The sequence below is a fragment of the Accipiter gentilis genome, chromosome 6 (genome assembly GCF_929443795.1).
Source record: "Accipiter gentilis chromosome 6, bAccGen1.1, whole genome shotgun sequence".
Lineage (NCBI taxonomy): Eukaryota > Metazoa > Chordata > Aves > Accipitriformes > Accipitridae > Astur > Astur gentilis.
The window spans coordinates 34,440,322-34,457,000 of NC_064885.1; the positions used below are offsets into that span (position 1 = coordinate 34,440,322).

The 16,679-nt window shown below is 40.6% G+C and overlaps 1 protein-coding gene across 1 annotated transcript; it reads right to left on the minus strand.

The window, feature by feature from the left end:
- Positions 1 to 322: 322 nt before the first annotated feature.
- On the minus strand, positions 323 to 14,064 carry RFC4 (replication factor C subunit 4). Its single transcript, XM_049801700.1, has 10 exons — positions 13,710 to 14,064; positions 12,998 to 13,076; positions 8,243 to 8,322; positions 6,922 to 7,041; positions 5,874 to 6,017; positions 5,456 to 5,576; positions 4,876 to 5,001; positions 3,174 to 3,254; positions 1,283 to 1,399; positions 323 to 548 (listed from the first exon to the last, which is right to left on the minus strand). The coding sequence occupies exons 1-10, from the start codon at positions 13,841 to 13,843 to the stop codon at positions 453 to 455; spliced, it is 1,098 nt and encodes a 365-aa protein (XP_049657657.1). The 5' UTR covers positions 13,844 to 14,064; the 3' UTR covers positions 323 to 452.
- Positions 14,065 to 16,679: the final 2,615 nt, after the last annotated feature.

The following is a 16,679-nucleotide window of genomic DNA, read 5'->3' on the forward strand; positions in this document are numbered from 1 at the left end:
TGATACAAGATGGAGGTGGCATGGGACATGGTCCCTCAGGAGCTGAGTTAGCCTGAAGCCTTATGTTCAGTAAAGATGTGATCATTTTGCTAAGTCAACACTTTGAAAACAGAGCAACGTGGGCTGGAAGGAACCACTTGCCCTTTCTCTGCCTTCAGCTGCTGCTGACTAAGTACATGCTCATTTTTGATGCATTTACCTTTCTGTATGTAAGCCTACAACAAAGAACCCCAAAGCAGGAGCATTACTGGCCCCTCAGCAGCTAGAGATCTCTTTAACCTAGTGTAAAAAAAATAATCAAATATTCCAGCATGAGCTTTTCCAACTGCTAAGCAGTCCTTTTATTGCAAAAATCAGTACAAAAATACAGAGGTCTCTGGCTCTCAGAACCTCGGCCACCCATAAACCAAAAAGCTGCTCTACTCTGCTGCCAGCCACTGCCAGTGGAGCTGTTATGTGTTCTGTGTGAGCTGCTGCATCACGAGGCCACAGAGACTCATCAGCTGCAAGTATTCATCAGCACCATCTGCCAAGCATTTGTCTACTTCCTGCAAAGAGAAGAAGAGAGAAGGTAAAATTCTCTTAAAATGGTGGCGCTGAAGGCAGCTGTCTCTTAAGTTACAATGGTGAACGCCAAGATGAAGTTCGCCAACTGTTTACTTAATAGCAACGACTTCTCCAGCAGTCACACATCACATACCCATCATACCAAACCAGGAAGAATGGCCTCCATCTTCTTGAGGAGGCCAAGGCGTGACAGTTTACATACAGGAAGGGATGCACCATTTGCTCTGCAACTAACTGCTGGGAGCATCACTCTGCAGGTCATCAACACTATCTATCTGCCTTTCTTCAGTAAATTTAGCAAAACCTCCATCACAGCTGTCTTGTCTTCCTGGTCAAAGTTTAGCAAGTTCGTTAACTCTGTTTTTGGAAAGGTGTATTTTACACACCAGAACAAAAACTTACATTTTGCACCTCCTAGGGTTTTTTTAGGTGCTGACTTAATCTTGTCTTATTAAATAATAAAAAAACAAAAAAACCCAAACCACAAACATCTCGAGTCCCATTAGAACAATATAATATGCCTAATAATTCACTTAACTATATTTCAAGTCTTTCTCATGAAATTTCTCAGGACAAAAATTTAGGTTCTACCAAGAAACACTCAGAACTAAAAATAAAAATCATTATGTATACTTCTTGGGAGAGACAGTGCGTAAACAAAAATTAATCGGTAGAGATGATGAATTTTTTTTTTTAACTCAAGCTACAGACTTACCGCAAGTTTCTCAACAATGACAGATTTCTGCTTGTCACTGTAATCTTCACTCTCAACAACAGTATCATGCAGCTGGTTTACAAGCTGAGCAACAGCATACCCTTCATTAATGAGATTCTGTGTCCGGGAAAGAGGAAAATGGAAATGATTTAGCAGCAGAAACACCACAAACTGGAAAACCAATCTGAAAAATTCTGTCCAAGCTGAAAGACTGTACTGAAATTTATTATGGAACTTTTAAATTTTATAGGACAAGTCAGTAGTCTGTATACAGTAAAGCATCCTACCTGACAGGGATCTGAAGTGAGCACCTAGGAAAGACTGCAAGAGCACGGCAGGCATATAGCAATTACTTTGCCCAAATATTCCAGCTTCTGACAATTTACACCTCGGGGGATTTTGTGAGCTCTAAGCATTTAACAACCTCCACTGAACCTGTCCAATTGTATTCTAAAATTAGGAAAGCTTAGCATCCACAGCATCATGTGGCAGTTTCACAGCCTTCACATTTTAAAGTGCCACCTACTTTGATTTATTTTTTTCATCTGGTAGTTGCTAGCCTTAGGCATAGAGAGATCTGTAAGGCCAAAACTTTTTTAGTAAAATATAAGCCATGGCAACTAAAGATAGCTTGCTTTTTTTTTTTTTTTTTAAATCAGTAATGCCCAGTTACAAAACCAGTAAATATTAAGAATAGTAGTCCATGAAGACATTTAGGCAGGGAGAAATTTATGAAAAATGAGTTGGTGCAACCTTATTTTTCTGTACAGCAAAATATACACCCGTACTTTACAGAAGTATGCATTTCAATTGTGTCAACTGCATATTGAGCACTAGTATTTGAAACAAAACCCCACCATGAAATGCTGACTCTAGAAACTGGAGAACAGTTCCAAACTACTACATTAGATTAGATCATGGTTTGAAGAAAGACTATACGAGCTCTAAGGATTTAGAAGATCACCTCTTATGAGCAACATATTTTCAGACATCACAGTAAGTAAACGTGAAAGTGTAAGATAGTGGCATCCTCACAAATCCTGGCATAACAATTCTAAGATCTGCTGCGAGGTTACAGGAGAATAAATCCAGACTCAAACCCAGAGGTCCTGCCCAAACTATCCAGCGAGGCTCAGCCAAGTAAAAAGCAGGAGGCTGACCAATACTGGCTTTTTTCATACAGGTATGGAACATTTCACCAGAAGGGAGAACGGTACTATGGCATCCTCCCCTCTGTCAAGGACAACTCCTTGATTCGAAATCCAGTTCAAGACCATCTGAGCCTCCTTTAAACTCATGAGATTAGGAATTCCCCATTCTTCAAGAGAGTAAGAACCTTTTCTGTATCAAAGAAAATAAATCCACTTCTATACCAGTAGCTTGTGCCTTCTCCGGCAAGATCTATTTTAAGTCACTGCAGTTTGTAAGACAATCAGTAGATTACTGCAAGATTTACATGAAATACTTTAAAACTGAAGACTTACTACAGCTTTATTCAGGTACTTCTGATCTAACACAGCTTCCGTGTAATGAAGAAAGTGACTAGTCCAGAGACTAGTCCAGTCCACTGAAGACACAGTCCTAAAGGCCTGAGCCAAGTGTCTTGCTAGAAATTCCTACTCTGCCTAATTCAGCCTAACAGCTCCACATGTCAGCAGTTTAACTCAGGAGAAAGCCAGACTCACAGTGGTTGCAAATCTTATTTGCAGCTTTGACAGCTCTTCCTCAGCAAGGAAAGATCAGAGTACCAACTGGTAGAAGACACGCGTTCTGAAACGTGCATCCTAACTGACCTGAGGCCAAATGTTCTTCAGCTGCAGCCCAGCAACAAAGGATTCACAGGGCAGTGACCTAGAAAAATATCCAGGCTAGACCACTAAGAGGACTCTACCTTTGCCAGTGTTTCCAGTTTCTCAAATGAACCACTCTGGCAGACAGAGAGCAGTTCATCAGTTGTTTCTTTAGGGATGACCTGTAAAAAGAAGTTACATTTCTTAACTTTAACTTTGTAAACTTCAATTTTAAGTTGATGCTTATGGTAACAGATACAAACTGCTTATGAAGGAAGCCATTTTAGTATTTCATTCCTCTACACACCCAACCACTTTCAAGCCAGTATGTAAGACACACTAGCTACATTTTAAGAGTGAGAGCAAGGCTGTAATATTTGTCCTATATTGGTGATACTAAAATAAAAAACTATATAACGATAGTGAATTGTCAAAGTCACCTTCATAAATCCAACACACAATCATTTATTCAGGACACTAAGTGGAGGACCTACTTCAACAATTAGATCAGCCAATGCTTTCTGTACCATTCGACACCTAAGCAAAACAGCAAATCAGTTTTCTCTCCAGTGATGCACCAGGGACACACAAAAAAAGTGCAATGCAAAAAGATCAGACAATACATCAGAAGAAAAAAAGTTGACATGCGATTATTTAGCTCTGAGCAGAAAAGCACTGCCTGTGTTCTCCCCTCTACTCACTCCTGTCAGTTGAGGGCCTGGACAGTTCGGTTTCAAAGCTTCTTTATTAATCTTTTGTACTAAGGTCACTCCAGGGTCACAAAAGTTATGTACAACCAAGAACTTGAAGTCTTTATGAAGACGTAGAGTTGGGTTCCTTTGGTTTAAACAGCATTATTCAGTAATGGAATTTCATGCTTCTCTTTCCTATCATTACAGTCAACGTCTGTCAGGTTTCTTAGAAATTGAGATTTACAGATACCGTTAAGTGAAATCCAGCCCTTTTCTACAACTAGATACACAAAACTGAACAATCAGTTCACTGAAAAAATTGTTTAAAACTATTCTGTAAAACATGCACAGCAGCAATTGCCTCTGGTTCCATAAAACCTCACAACCCTTACAAATAGCTACGGTAGTAGTACCTTCAAGGGAAGTGTGTCCATCATTAAAGCCCATTTAATTTTCAGCTCGTCAACTCCTAATCTCACATTTCTTTGTTTAGGGGGTAAGTATTTTGCTGCTATAGGAACACCTTCACACAAGTTTTATTAAATGCATTTCCTCTCAGGTTTCTCCTGTCCTTGTCAGTATTACCTATGTCATTCTAGAAGAAATCACTGCTATTTTGTTAAAAAATAAAATCTACACAGATCCTTGAAGAGACACTGTCACTGTGAATGTTATGTTGAAAATGAGCTGCTACTGGAAGTCATTCCCCTGTGGTGTTTCCAAACCATATATTGCAACAATCTATACTTATGTACACACACATATATAAAAGCACCAAAAAGATGTTCTAGTCTACTCTCCCACAACAGGCAATATATTTTGCATTCGTGGGCAGAATATTTCAACTTAAATTTGAATTATAAGACTATTTTACAGTTTTCCTTGACTTACAGAATAAGTTGATAGAAACTTGCTATGTAGTAATTGTACAGAATCAGGCAGTCTTTAAAATTCTGGTGGACAGTGTATTGGTACCATACTGCAATACTAATAGGTATAAAACAATTTTTTTAATCAAAGTTAGAGCAAAGGTAGATACAGATAGCAAGTAGACTTACTACAAAAATGCTTTTCAGACTAATTACAGAAGAAACTCTAAAGCATAGCTTACCCCAGCAATTTCAGTGACTATCTTCTCTGTGATCTCTTTCCCACCCATTAGGCGAGTGGCACTTTGAAGAAAAGTAATTGCTTTTCTTAAGTCCCCTTCTGACACTTTAACAAGGTACGATACTGCCTGAAAGATGATGTCAGAAAATGCCAAGTTATATGTTCACTGTTAATTAAAATCCAGTACACTTTCTCAGCACATTGATTTTAAAACATCAAGTAGTGCCTAAAGCGGATTATCACAGACAGGCACAATGCATAAGGTACAAAGCAACCGCTCAGTAATATAAACGTGTGCTGGCAATTTTGGAATGAAGCATGGTTTAACGCAAGTATACTCAGCACAGAACAAAAAGCCCTATAGTTTTGCTTCAGTTTTCCCTAGTGGACATTTCCCTGGTTTTAGGAAGACTCTTAAAATTCATCCCATCTATGGAAGGAAGATAATACCTAAATGAGTTTTTATATTGTATTTAATAAAATTGAGCAGTCTGGAAAAGTATCTTGACTTAGCCCCTTTCACTGCAATGCAGTTATGCACTGGATTAAGGAATAAAGTTACATGGCAACCATGAAGTTACCTCACTGCTGATTTTCACATGTTCCTTCTCAGAAACGTCCAATAGCCTCTGCTGTTGGATTTTGTCTGACAAAGGCTTGAAGCGGAATTTGGAGCATCGAGATGTTAAAGGTTCAATTATTCTGAAAGAAAGGAAGGTAAGTGTTTGGTAAATGAATGCATGGGTGAAGTTCATACAGATAAAGCTATCAAGGCAGAAAAGGGCAACATAACTGTAAAACTGAAACACTGTAAAAAAATTAGTTGAAACCTAAACATTGTCTTCAGTCTTGTATTCACATAGCTAGATCTCTATTCACTGAAAACGATGAAAACTAGGTATCAACCCCTAGGTGCAGGGGCAGGGGGGATGGACACCAAAAAAGACTAGAGTACAGGAGGGGCAACAAGTCCAAATAAGCAACAAACTTGACACATACCTGCTGATGTAGTTACAAATAAGGCAGAAACGTGTTGTTTTAGATTCTTTTTCCATTGTGCGTCTTAAGGCTGCCTGGGCTGCTGAAGTCATTGAGTCTGCTTCATCCAGGATTACAATTTTAAAAGGAGGACAAACTTTACCACTGAAAGACAAGAAATCTGTTAACCAGGAGACATGCAATGTATAGACAAAGTAAAAAAAAAAAACAAAACAAAACAAAACAAAAAAACCCACTGCAAATAGCAAGTTTTATTTTACTTAAGTATTTATACCTGATAAATAGAACATATTCAGAGGTCCAATTTTTTTTATTATTTTTAGATAAAGGACTAATATTTGTAATAAAGGGAGGGGATAACTGGGTTCCTGCAGAAAGACCGGCACTTGAATACTGCAAAAGTAATCTAAAATACGTGCTCTTGCTTTAAGTTTCTTCTTTGAACAACTAATGCAGCTCTTCTTTTCACAGGCTACCTGATTCCCTGAACTTCAAAGAACACTGCAACAGACTAATTTCAGTACACAAGACCACAAGACCATTTCTTGCCAGATAGACCTGGCATGCAGTTTCTTCCTGCTATTTCCACAATCTGTTTTTTCCACATATACAGCTTCACCTGCACAGGGCTTCTCACCACCTAACACCAGAGTCTTGTTAGCATCTTATAAACTAGCACCCATCTTGTATGAGATGCTGCAGATTAGAAGTACTAGACAAGTAACTTCCAGCACAATTTACCCGAAGAAGCTTTCCTATGGTAGTCAGACAACATTTGCAAAGGCAACAATGTATCACCACATCTAGAACGCTTGGTCTTTTGTGGTTTTCCCTGTCTGCCTCTCTGTAACAGCACTAGTAAAAGTTCCACCCAGGTATTCAAACTCTCAACATGAAATTACATGAAGTCAAAGCTTAGCCAAAGCACCGTGTGTGTTGCAAACTTCTGGGCAGTGCTGATCCATCATTTGTATTAGAGTTATAAAGTTAACCTAAACAAAACCAACCATCTTCTTTGTCCTAAGCAAGAGGGGTATCCAGCACTTACTCTGAACGGCTTCCAGATGCAGTTAGCTGAGCAAAAGCCTTCACTTTTTCCCGAATCACTTGTATTCCACGCTCGTCAGAAGCATTTAACTCAAGGACTCTTTGCCGGAATAATTCAGGCCTGCAAAATTTTTATTACAACATGTATCATTACAAGAGTTAGCAGCTAACATTATAAAGTATATCAACAACCCTTCTAGCCTTTTTGAATGGCAGGTATTATCTTTGCCAGCATTACTAAATAACATAAAAGACAGTTGAGATCATTAAATGTTAGGTATGAATTTCCATTAGCTATTTTTACAATTGCCTCCCAGACTGCCAAAAAAACAAATGAAGTGTACAATTACATCAGTTATCCAGGAAAAAAAAGTAGGAAGTTGGCTTCATAAGTTCAGAGCGCTATATTATATGCCTTTCTACTTATATGCTGTAAGCAATGTGGAAGAACCAGTAAAATGCCCAGATAGAGTCACTGACAGTGTTCTGCCATTGCAATACTACCAGAAAGAAATACCTAGAAAGTATAATACAAACAGTATTTAGCAGCAGTACTATACAGCAGCACCTCTGATTAAAAAAACAAACAAACAAACCAACCAGTGGATTTAAGTTCTGGGAATTCAAATGGACACACAATGTGGAGTTGTCTTCCTACTATTAAACTAGAAGTGATTCTCTCCAAAAAACAACATGAGCCAAAAATTAAAGATGACAATGCAAGGCCAGGGGGAGGTACTAAAGTAAACATTAGATTTGATCGTAATATCAAACCACTTCCTCATCCATTTTTTGTTCATGGGTGACTGAATTCACAACTCAAAAACTCCCAAGTGTTACAAGTGAGTTGATGAATGTACACAGGCTGAATTTTAGTCTAACTCCCAATATTACTTCCAGACGCAATTCAATGGTGCATAATGGAAAGATTACAATTCAGATATTTAATGGAAAGATTACAATTCAGATATTTTAGGAAGTACTTTGAGATCTGTGTGTAGCTAATAACTTACTGAATATACCATTAAAATTGAAATTCCTTTACCAAGGTCAGTAAGCCATTTCTTTTCATACTCTTTGCTATAGGGTTACCTGGCTGCTAGTCTCAAGTGTATTAAGTCTATATTGATAACAGAAATCAATGACTTGTGACAGGACAAATAAGAAAGAAATCTCATGTTACTGCCAAATAAGAATGTAAAGATATTCCTGAAAAAGACCTAGAAGCTACATCAGAACAGGCAATGACAAAAGGCACTCCATCACATGATTAGAAGACATATGATCGTTGATTACACCAAAGCAACTTGATTCCAGCTTACCCATAGAGTTCTCTAGCAGCTGCCAGAATAGTGGAAGTCTTTCCAGTTCCAGGTGGGCCATAGAACAACAGATTGGGAAGCTGAAACAGCAAGGCACCTTTTTTAAGAAAAGCAAATAAACAAAACAAACCACAAACAAGAAAACCTACTGAAAATCTGAGCACCTAATAGAACAGAAACTATCTACTCCTCCTGGTAAATAATACCAAGTCTTTCACTTCTAGGTCATTGCACATAGTGCTCTAAAGGGAGGACAAACAGTTGCTGTTTATAACACTGCATGAACAAGCTGTTATTTGGTGGTAGCATCACATGGTCTATCAAAATTGATACTTCAATTTATATCTTATTTTGATATATTCCCTCCAGGTCACGTCTGAGATCACTAAAGCTTATAGGACTTACTGTTATGACTGCAGTGACATGCAAATGTATCCAAGGATGCCCTTCAAATAGTCTGGATAATACTAGCAGTGAGCTGTGACAAAAATCTGTCACAGGTTAACTATCCTTTACTTTCTCAGCTCCCCAGACTGCCTTTTCAAGCTATGCTGTGAATTCTGTGCTGCCATTAACTCCACTGCAGTAAGGTAGCTTGTGAATGCCTGCACTATACTGCAGTGAGTGCAATGCAGGCATAACCTAACACTAATCACAGAGATGCTTGCAACAACCGACTGGAAGGCATAGCGCTGGCGAATTTCTACATACATCCAAGGATTTTTCAAAGGAAGAGACCAGTGGAATTTCTTAAAGAGAATAGGTTAACTGCTCCTTCAAATAATTTAATTAATAATCTCAGCATGAAAAATAGGAATGCATTAAAGAAATATGCTGACACAGGAAGATCAAAGCAGCACAGCAAAGACTGCAGTAATAATTATAGGATGACATTTAACAGCACAAAGCATAAAATCTCACAATTTGAGAATATAATTAAATATCTGCTAGACATCTGGAATTCATCAGCTGGAATAAAATAAAAGCTGACTGTTCTGTCTGTCAGTCAGAGGAACAGTGTAAGCCTGTGTAACACTGTGGCCCTAGAATGTGCACTTCCAATACAGATGAAAAATTAATGCTAACGGGGGCTAATAAGACTTCCTCTGGAAAGCTACACACAGTTCAGGTCACCCTTAGTCAAGGATGATGAATCCAAACTGGGAAAGGTGATTAAACGAGTGAAGATCCTATCTTATGAGAACTCACTTTCATTTGAAAGGGTTTGATTTAGTTAGCTCAGCAAAACAAAGCTGAGAGGGAATATGACTGATGTCCCTATCAGAGCAATGCAGGGACACAGAACAAAGTTGGCATAAACCAAATTTCCGTAAGCTAGCCATGCTAAATTTTGGCTGAAATCAAGCTTTCTAATTAGCATAGGAATGATAGCTTTCTATACTACTATTTCAAGTAATCTCTCTTACGAATTATCAGGTTGCACTTTAAAACTGCTGCTTTTGACAGCAGGGGATGTTCCAGTTCTACATTCTCAGAACAAGACTCCAAGAGTCCCTTCCTATCAATAGCAAAAAGACAAACCTCTCAGTCTGACTTGATTTCCAGCCCTTAATAAATGTTCTGGTTTTAAAAAGAGTCAACTAAAATTAGATTAGAGAATTTTATGCTGAACATAGCAGGCAATGCAGACAGAATGGGAACAGCAAAACCAAAGACATCCAAAAGCAGAGAAAAATGCAGGAGTACACAATCCATAATCAGAAAATGAAATAGACACAGAGCAGTTTGGTAACAAGCATCCCATTTTAACAACTAAGATAAGACACAGAGAACCGATTCAACTGTGTACGTACTGTAAAAGTACAGAGCGAAGAATTTCGATCTTTAATCAATTTATAGTAAATAAATCCATTTCAAGTTTTGCCTGCTCTTTCTGCCAATCATTTGCTGCTTATTTCCCTAGTTACTAAAAAGTAAACAGCATCCAGTACTAACAAATGTTTTTTCAAGTTTAATTAGCTACCACAACATCATTATCCCCCTATATTTTTTAGGAAAGCTCCAGGGAGAGGAAGTGTTTACTGAATGACAGCTGAAAATTCATCAAAACCTGTGTTAGGTTAGCACCCTGCAAGGGTAGACATTTTTGTGGAGATTTATAATTTCGTGCCTCTGTGCTAATTCACACTCTATTAGTTCTCAAAACAAGCATTAGCAGGTAAAAAGTTTTAATAAGACTCTGTTTCCTAATTCCATTAAACCCATACTTTACTACTGTTTCTGTTTCAGCCTCCTTTCTGCTTGTTTCTCCCTGAAGTTATAACCAGTATTTACACTACTTTTCAGCAAGGACAGCCTAGTCCTTTATGTAACTGTGGCAGTATTTTTAAACAGACTGCAACCTGATCTGGTTATCCATTTTTCCATGCTTGCCAGGGGTAAGCAGGATACCTGCAGGCATCACCCTGCTTATGGGAAAGTTACCGCATATAGTGCAAACCCCAACTCCTTTTCTAGAAGTTTCAGTACAAGTGAAGATGTAAATTGCAATGATAATCCTACACCTAACTCCCTTTTCAGTCATTAGGATATCACCAAGTAAACGAAAATGAAAGAATACTATGACACTTGTCAGTTTCTTTGCAAAAAGCAACAACAAATGAAGTCCTGGCAGACAGAAATAAACCCCTCCAGTTCAAAACCACTTGGACTCTGGACTCCCCAGTTTATAACAAGACAGATGCTTGCTATTACAGATGAAGATATATCAGGGACTTAAAAGTCCTGCTCCATTTAGCAGCTCCCAAAACAAGGCCCACAAATACAGGCCAATCAACAAAGGACTGGCTCTCCATTTTCAACACTAAGGTTTAAATAAAGCACATTACACAAACCTACAGTGTTGTCACAGCTGTTTCTTTGATCTCACTAGATCTCCAAATTCAGTAAGAACTTCTGAAATAAGTACCAGTCACCTCAGAGTTTAAATTACACTTTTGCCCTTTTGACACAATAAGCCCATTCAAGAATTAACAAAAATGTCCAAATTTTAAAAGCGTCAAATATTTTAAAGTACGTGCGTGATTTTGTTCTCAAATGCCTTGCTGAGTTTGGGTAGCTATAGCAAAATGCAAAGCCTGCAACCATAAGAAGAAGTTATAATTTGCCTTTTCAACTCAGAAGGCAAAAAGTCAACACAAGTGTACTAGGCTCATAACCTGAGAAACATTGCTGATCCAGAAGCTGTAAGGTTTTAAATAGCTGTTGCTCAAAATAGAACTTCACAACCCATCACCTAAGCAAAGTTACACGACTGATATGACCAAACAGAATAGGTGGCAGCACCTCATTTCTCCTTAGATATTAATAGTTCCTGACTAATTACCTCAACTGTACAAATACTATAATATAGCAGCATTGCTGTTGAAACCCAGATTTCTATGGGTACAACATTTAATGACAAGGTCACATTACAACAGCATTCTCAGAGTAAATTGAATCTGGAGACATGAACTAAAGAAAGAAATTATACCAGTCTTTCCCAGTTCTGTCATACCAGCTTCATTTTGGCTCCCTACACTAAAACACATAAGGTACTTCTGCTTTTGCAAGTTCTAATTAAACGAATATTTTCAGATAGAAATGGGCTCATATTAGTCAAAACCAGAACCGCAGAGCAAATTGTCTTAAGATAAAATTTTCAGATCCCAAAGACGACCTGTGCATATTGCGCATAAAGAGCACACTACAAGTGAAAGGCTTCTTGCATAACACTCTGGAAGGTCCAAATTGTTTGTTTTAGCTCTTGGTGAGCAGAGAGCCGTAACACAAATGTCATTTTCAGAACATCCTTACCAACCACTTCAACTGGCATTAGCAGTCCACGAAAACAGAAACAGCTTTTGGAGCACAAGAATGACCCTTCTAGGTGGAAAAGTGGAGCAAAAAGTCTCAGCATGTACAAAGGAAGGAATTGACCAGATTTGCAAAAAAAGCACAGCCATTTCTTGGCTACCTACTTTATTTCTCCCTTCAGTCCCTCCACCTCCCCATCATCTGCTTTGGAGGAAATAACCATCATTCATACTGAATATATTTACTAAATTTTTATCCAAAAGCACACGCAAGTGTAAACAAAAGCAACTAAAAATGCTCTGCTCACCCTCTTTATATTCTTAAGTCACAGATGCCAACACAGGAGTGACGTTAGTGCAATTGTCATACTTAGCTTTTTAAAGCCAAAAGAGACTTACCTCAAAACTTTAATGCAAAAAATTGGGGGATCACTATCTAAGTAGTAGACCTGGCACTTGCAACTTAAACTTCCCTCATTAGCAAACAGTATATTTGTTTTAACATTTAGCAGTTTCACAGAAGCACTAATAGATCACTAGAACTGTTTAGGATAGACTGGCAATCCAGACTTTTCTATGAAAGAAAGATCTCCCCTCTCCTCTTAAACACAAATGTCAAAAGTACTAGCTGAATAGTAGTGCAGAGACAATAAAAGCCTTTCCGTATTTGAAACTATTAACAAGAAGTTTACCAACTGAGCTTTTCTGGAAAAATTCCAAACTGTAATACAGAGCTGACAATTTTACAATGTCCAGAGGGCTGGAAACATCACAAATTTCACATATATCACAACATACTATGAGGAAGCCACTTAGCTTGTTAGTAAAGTACCACTGTAAAAATTATCACTGCTGAGTTAGAAAAGAAAAGTTTTTGTTACCACTGGCTAAAGTTTCTGCCTAAACATACTGATTGGGTAGATATTATCATTACACTCACATCAGCACCTTCCAAGGACTTTTTCAGCACAGCAACAACTTCATCCTGGAAGGCAACTTCATCCACATTTTTGGGGCGACTAAATGAAAAGACATTAAATGCAATTTATGAACTAACACAGTTTCAGAAGAAGCTTGAAATTGAGGGGAAAAAAAATCATTTCCCTTTCTGATCACATCAGGTACTGAAGAATTACAGCAAGTTTTGTAGTTGAGGTCAAAATCGTAATGGGAAACCTGTCTAATGCCTCTGGTCTGTATTATTGAAGTGATCTAATTTCTCAGGAAGCTGTTTGTCTATTTCTATTGTAAACATCTGCCTGAGCTGTCTTTAGAAGCAGAACTATATTGCAGACTGCAATATTTTACCAATTTTTGAGCTGATAAAAGCTTCTCAAAACCGAAGCATTTAATGCACTTCTGCACCAAGCCACAGCGATGAAACGGCACCACTTGACATGAGCGATGCAAGCATTTTCTGCTCAGTTAACACCAACAAAGGGCTCTTACAGGAGTTCACAGTGCTGGTTTTCCCCCCTAACAGAAAAAGTTAAAGCTGTTCTCCCAGGTGGGAGACACCTACAGCTGCAACCCCCTTTGCTATGGACCCACCCCCTCTTCCACACACCCCCTCCAGATCCAACCCCCCCCCCCCACCCGACCAGCCACTGCCACCCCTGCCTGCGACCCCACTGCCCCAGAAAAGCCCTTACTATTTCTCCACCCAGGGGATGGGTTTGAGCTTCTTGCCCTCCCCGCTGCTCCCCGCTGCGCCGGCTGCGCCCTTCTCCTTGGCAGCAGGGGGCTTGGTGCTGATGGAAGACGGGCCTTTGAGGAAGGCCTGCATGGTTCCGACTAGACTGGACTGGGATGGGCTGGGATGGGCCGGGCCGGACTCGGCCCGGCCGCCGCCTTCACCTCACAGCCTCACGCCCCTCAGCCCAGCCGTTAGACCGAGCACGGCCCACACACAGCCCGCAGCAAGCAAACGAGCGAGCGAGCGAGCCCACCGCCCCACAGGCCCTTCCCGCCAACCCGCCTCCGGCCGGGGGCGTGGCCGCTTCCGCCTGCCGAGAGCCAACCACAGAGCTCGGCCCCGCCGTGGAGACGGGCGCTGACGTAACGCCTAGGAGCTCAAGGACCGCGCGGCGCCCGCCGGCAGCTCTGCGCACGCTCCGGTTTCTGGAGCGGGAAGGGGGGAGTAGCGGTGGAGGTGCGCGCGCGCAGGGCGGGGAGCGGGAGGTCCTGGGCGGTGGCGTTACCTCAGGGCGCTATGGCCGCCCTTCTGCCTCAGGGCGGCCCCGGCGGGGTGCCGGGCGGTTGCCGCTCTCTTCTCGCCATCCCTCACAACTGCCCGTTCCCCAACAAGTGAAGGGGGAAAAAAAAAAAAAAAGAAAAAAAAAAAAAGCCCCGTACCAAAGCAGCGCCGAAAGCAAGCGGAGGAGGGGCCTCTCCTGTCAGGAGGTGGGAGCCATTGCGGCCCTGGGGCGGGGGCTGCTCCCCTCGCCTGGCGGCTGCGGTGCGTCTTGTGGGTCACTGGAAGTGAAACCCACGAAAACCGGAGTCAGTCCCAGGCCTGTCCTGCCCCAGCTGCCCCTGGCGATTTGCGGTTGTATGGCCGTCGTTGCTCAAACCTCCTCCGGCCCTTGCTATTGCCATGCGAGCAGCTCCCCCAGGTGTGCACGCGCGGGGGTTATTTGTGCAAAAGCTAGCAGTGAAGTGGAAGTGAATCCTTTTTGTTTCCCCATTAATTCTAGTGATCTCCATTACAGCAAAGCCAGGAAAAAAATGAGGGGTGTGATTGATGTGACAGTTCCCTTTAAATGACAAAAAAGCATCCTGGCAGATTAGGCAGTCGTGATGCACGCCCACATTTTCATGCGCTGGGTAGCTACAGCTTATCCTCCCAATTATGTACCAGCTTTGTGGATAAAAACCAAAAGCAATTCTGCTACCAGCAGCTGTATATTGTGTGGTTGCAGATCTTCTGCTTTACTGTTTCCCCTTGGCTACTCCTGGGCACGAGGTGCAGCTGGAGTGGCCTGGACAGCCACAGTAGTGATCACCCAGAATAGAACCTGTGCAAGGGAAAAGAGTAGGTTGGAAATGGTCTCTATGGCAACAGATGAATAGTCTTTGGAAAAGGAGATGCAGGAAAGAATTTAGGCTGAAAATACCTCATTCTATCAGTGAGACAAGCCTGTAATCCTTGTCTGGGCAATTTTAAATAAACTGTTTCCTCTCATCTGGCATTCTGCTATTGAAGCATGAAATCCAGATTGTAGCCTTAGCAGCAAGAAGTGCCCACACATATAATTACTGAAGTTGTCTTGTTCTAGATGAAAATGCAATGCTATTTTTTTTCCCCCCACTGTGATTATATTTGGTACTTCCAAGTCACAGTAACTTGGAAATGGTAAGGATGTATAAGCAGCTAGAACAGATTAGCTTTCTTTCTGAAACTGTATAAAGCTTTGTTGTAATTTTGAAGCTTCATTCTATTTGGTGGTCTCTATTCAATCCACTCTCCTTAATGGGGCTGCTTCAAATATACTTAGCATTTGAGCATTTTATCAAATATGTATGAGCCTCAGGTTCAGTTCAGCAATGGAACTTCCTGTCTGCTACATTAACTTAACTTTGTAACACAACTTTTTGTTTCATTACCTTAACAAAAGTTAAAATTTCCAGAAAGGAATAAGGAAACCCAAGCTCCTCTCTCTTGCTGCCTGTTTTTCTCCCCCTCCCCCTCAGATATACAAGGACTGAAAGTTATGCTTGCTCTGTTCTGTTGAATTGCATTCAGTCACCACCTAAAAGTCCAACAGATCAAGCTCAGACAGTTATGATGTCCTCTCATTTGCTTGACTCCAGCGTTTCCCATGGCAGAGGCTGTTTTTCACTAGCCTCACCAGTGCTTCTCAAATGTGGCCCATAGAAACTGTTAGTCTAATAGAAACTGCCATAGAAATACCAGTTTAGCATTAAAATGCTAATCATTTGGTGCATGCTGGATTTATTATTATGTAAGACTATTTAAGACTATTTATTTTCATTTATAAAGCTATACAACCCATGATGTGTTGGTATTTAAAAAAAGTAGTACACCATTGGCAGATACCTCATTACTGATACTGGTTGAAGGCAACCTTCTTTATTCTCATCATAGCCAGGTCTTCCAGCCACACTTGAACCCTAGTGTCTTCCAAGTACCTGAGGTCTAGTTTCACAACTAGTACAAATAGATCCAGCTGCTCAGTGAAATGATCCCATTCATTGCACTACTACTACAGCAGACAGGAGGCAGAAGCAGGAGCATGTCATGGGATGGGTAGGGAGGTAAAGACTGCATCTTTTGGTGGCAGGGCAGTTTTTCACGAGCTTGAGCTGACCTAAATGGGGAGCCTGGTCTCCTTCGTTCCCAGTCCTCTTATGCCAGCATTTGCAGGGGTACAACCATGGAATGAGGGTTCAAGAGCTCATCTGGCAGAAAACCAACATGTCAGGGGTTAGGGACAATAGCAGGGCAGGAGAATTGATTAGGGGGAGGACATCTATCTTTATAAATTCCTTTGCCTGCTGCCCTGGAGACATGCCCATGCTTGCATCAATCTAGACCTTCAGCCAGTTGACATTAATGCTTCCTGGGAGATGAGCTTGGGGTTTTTTATGACACTGAAAGT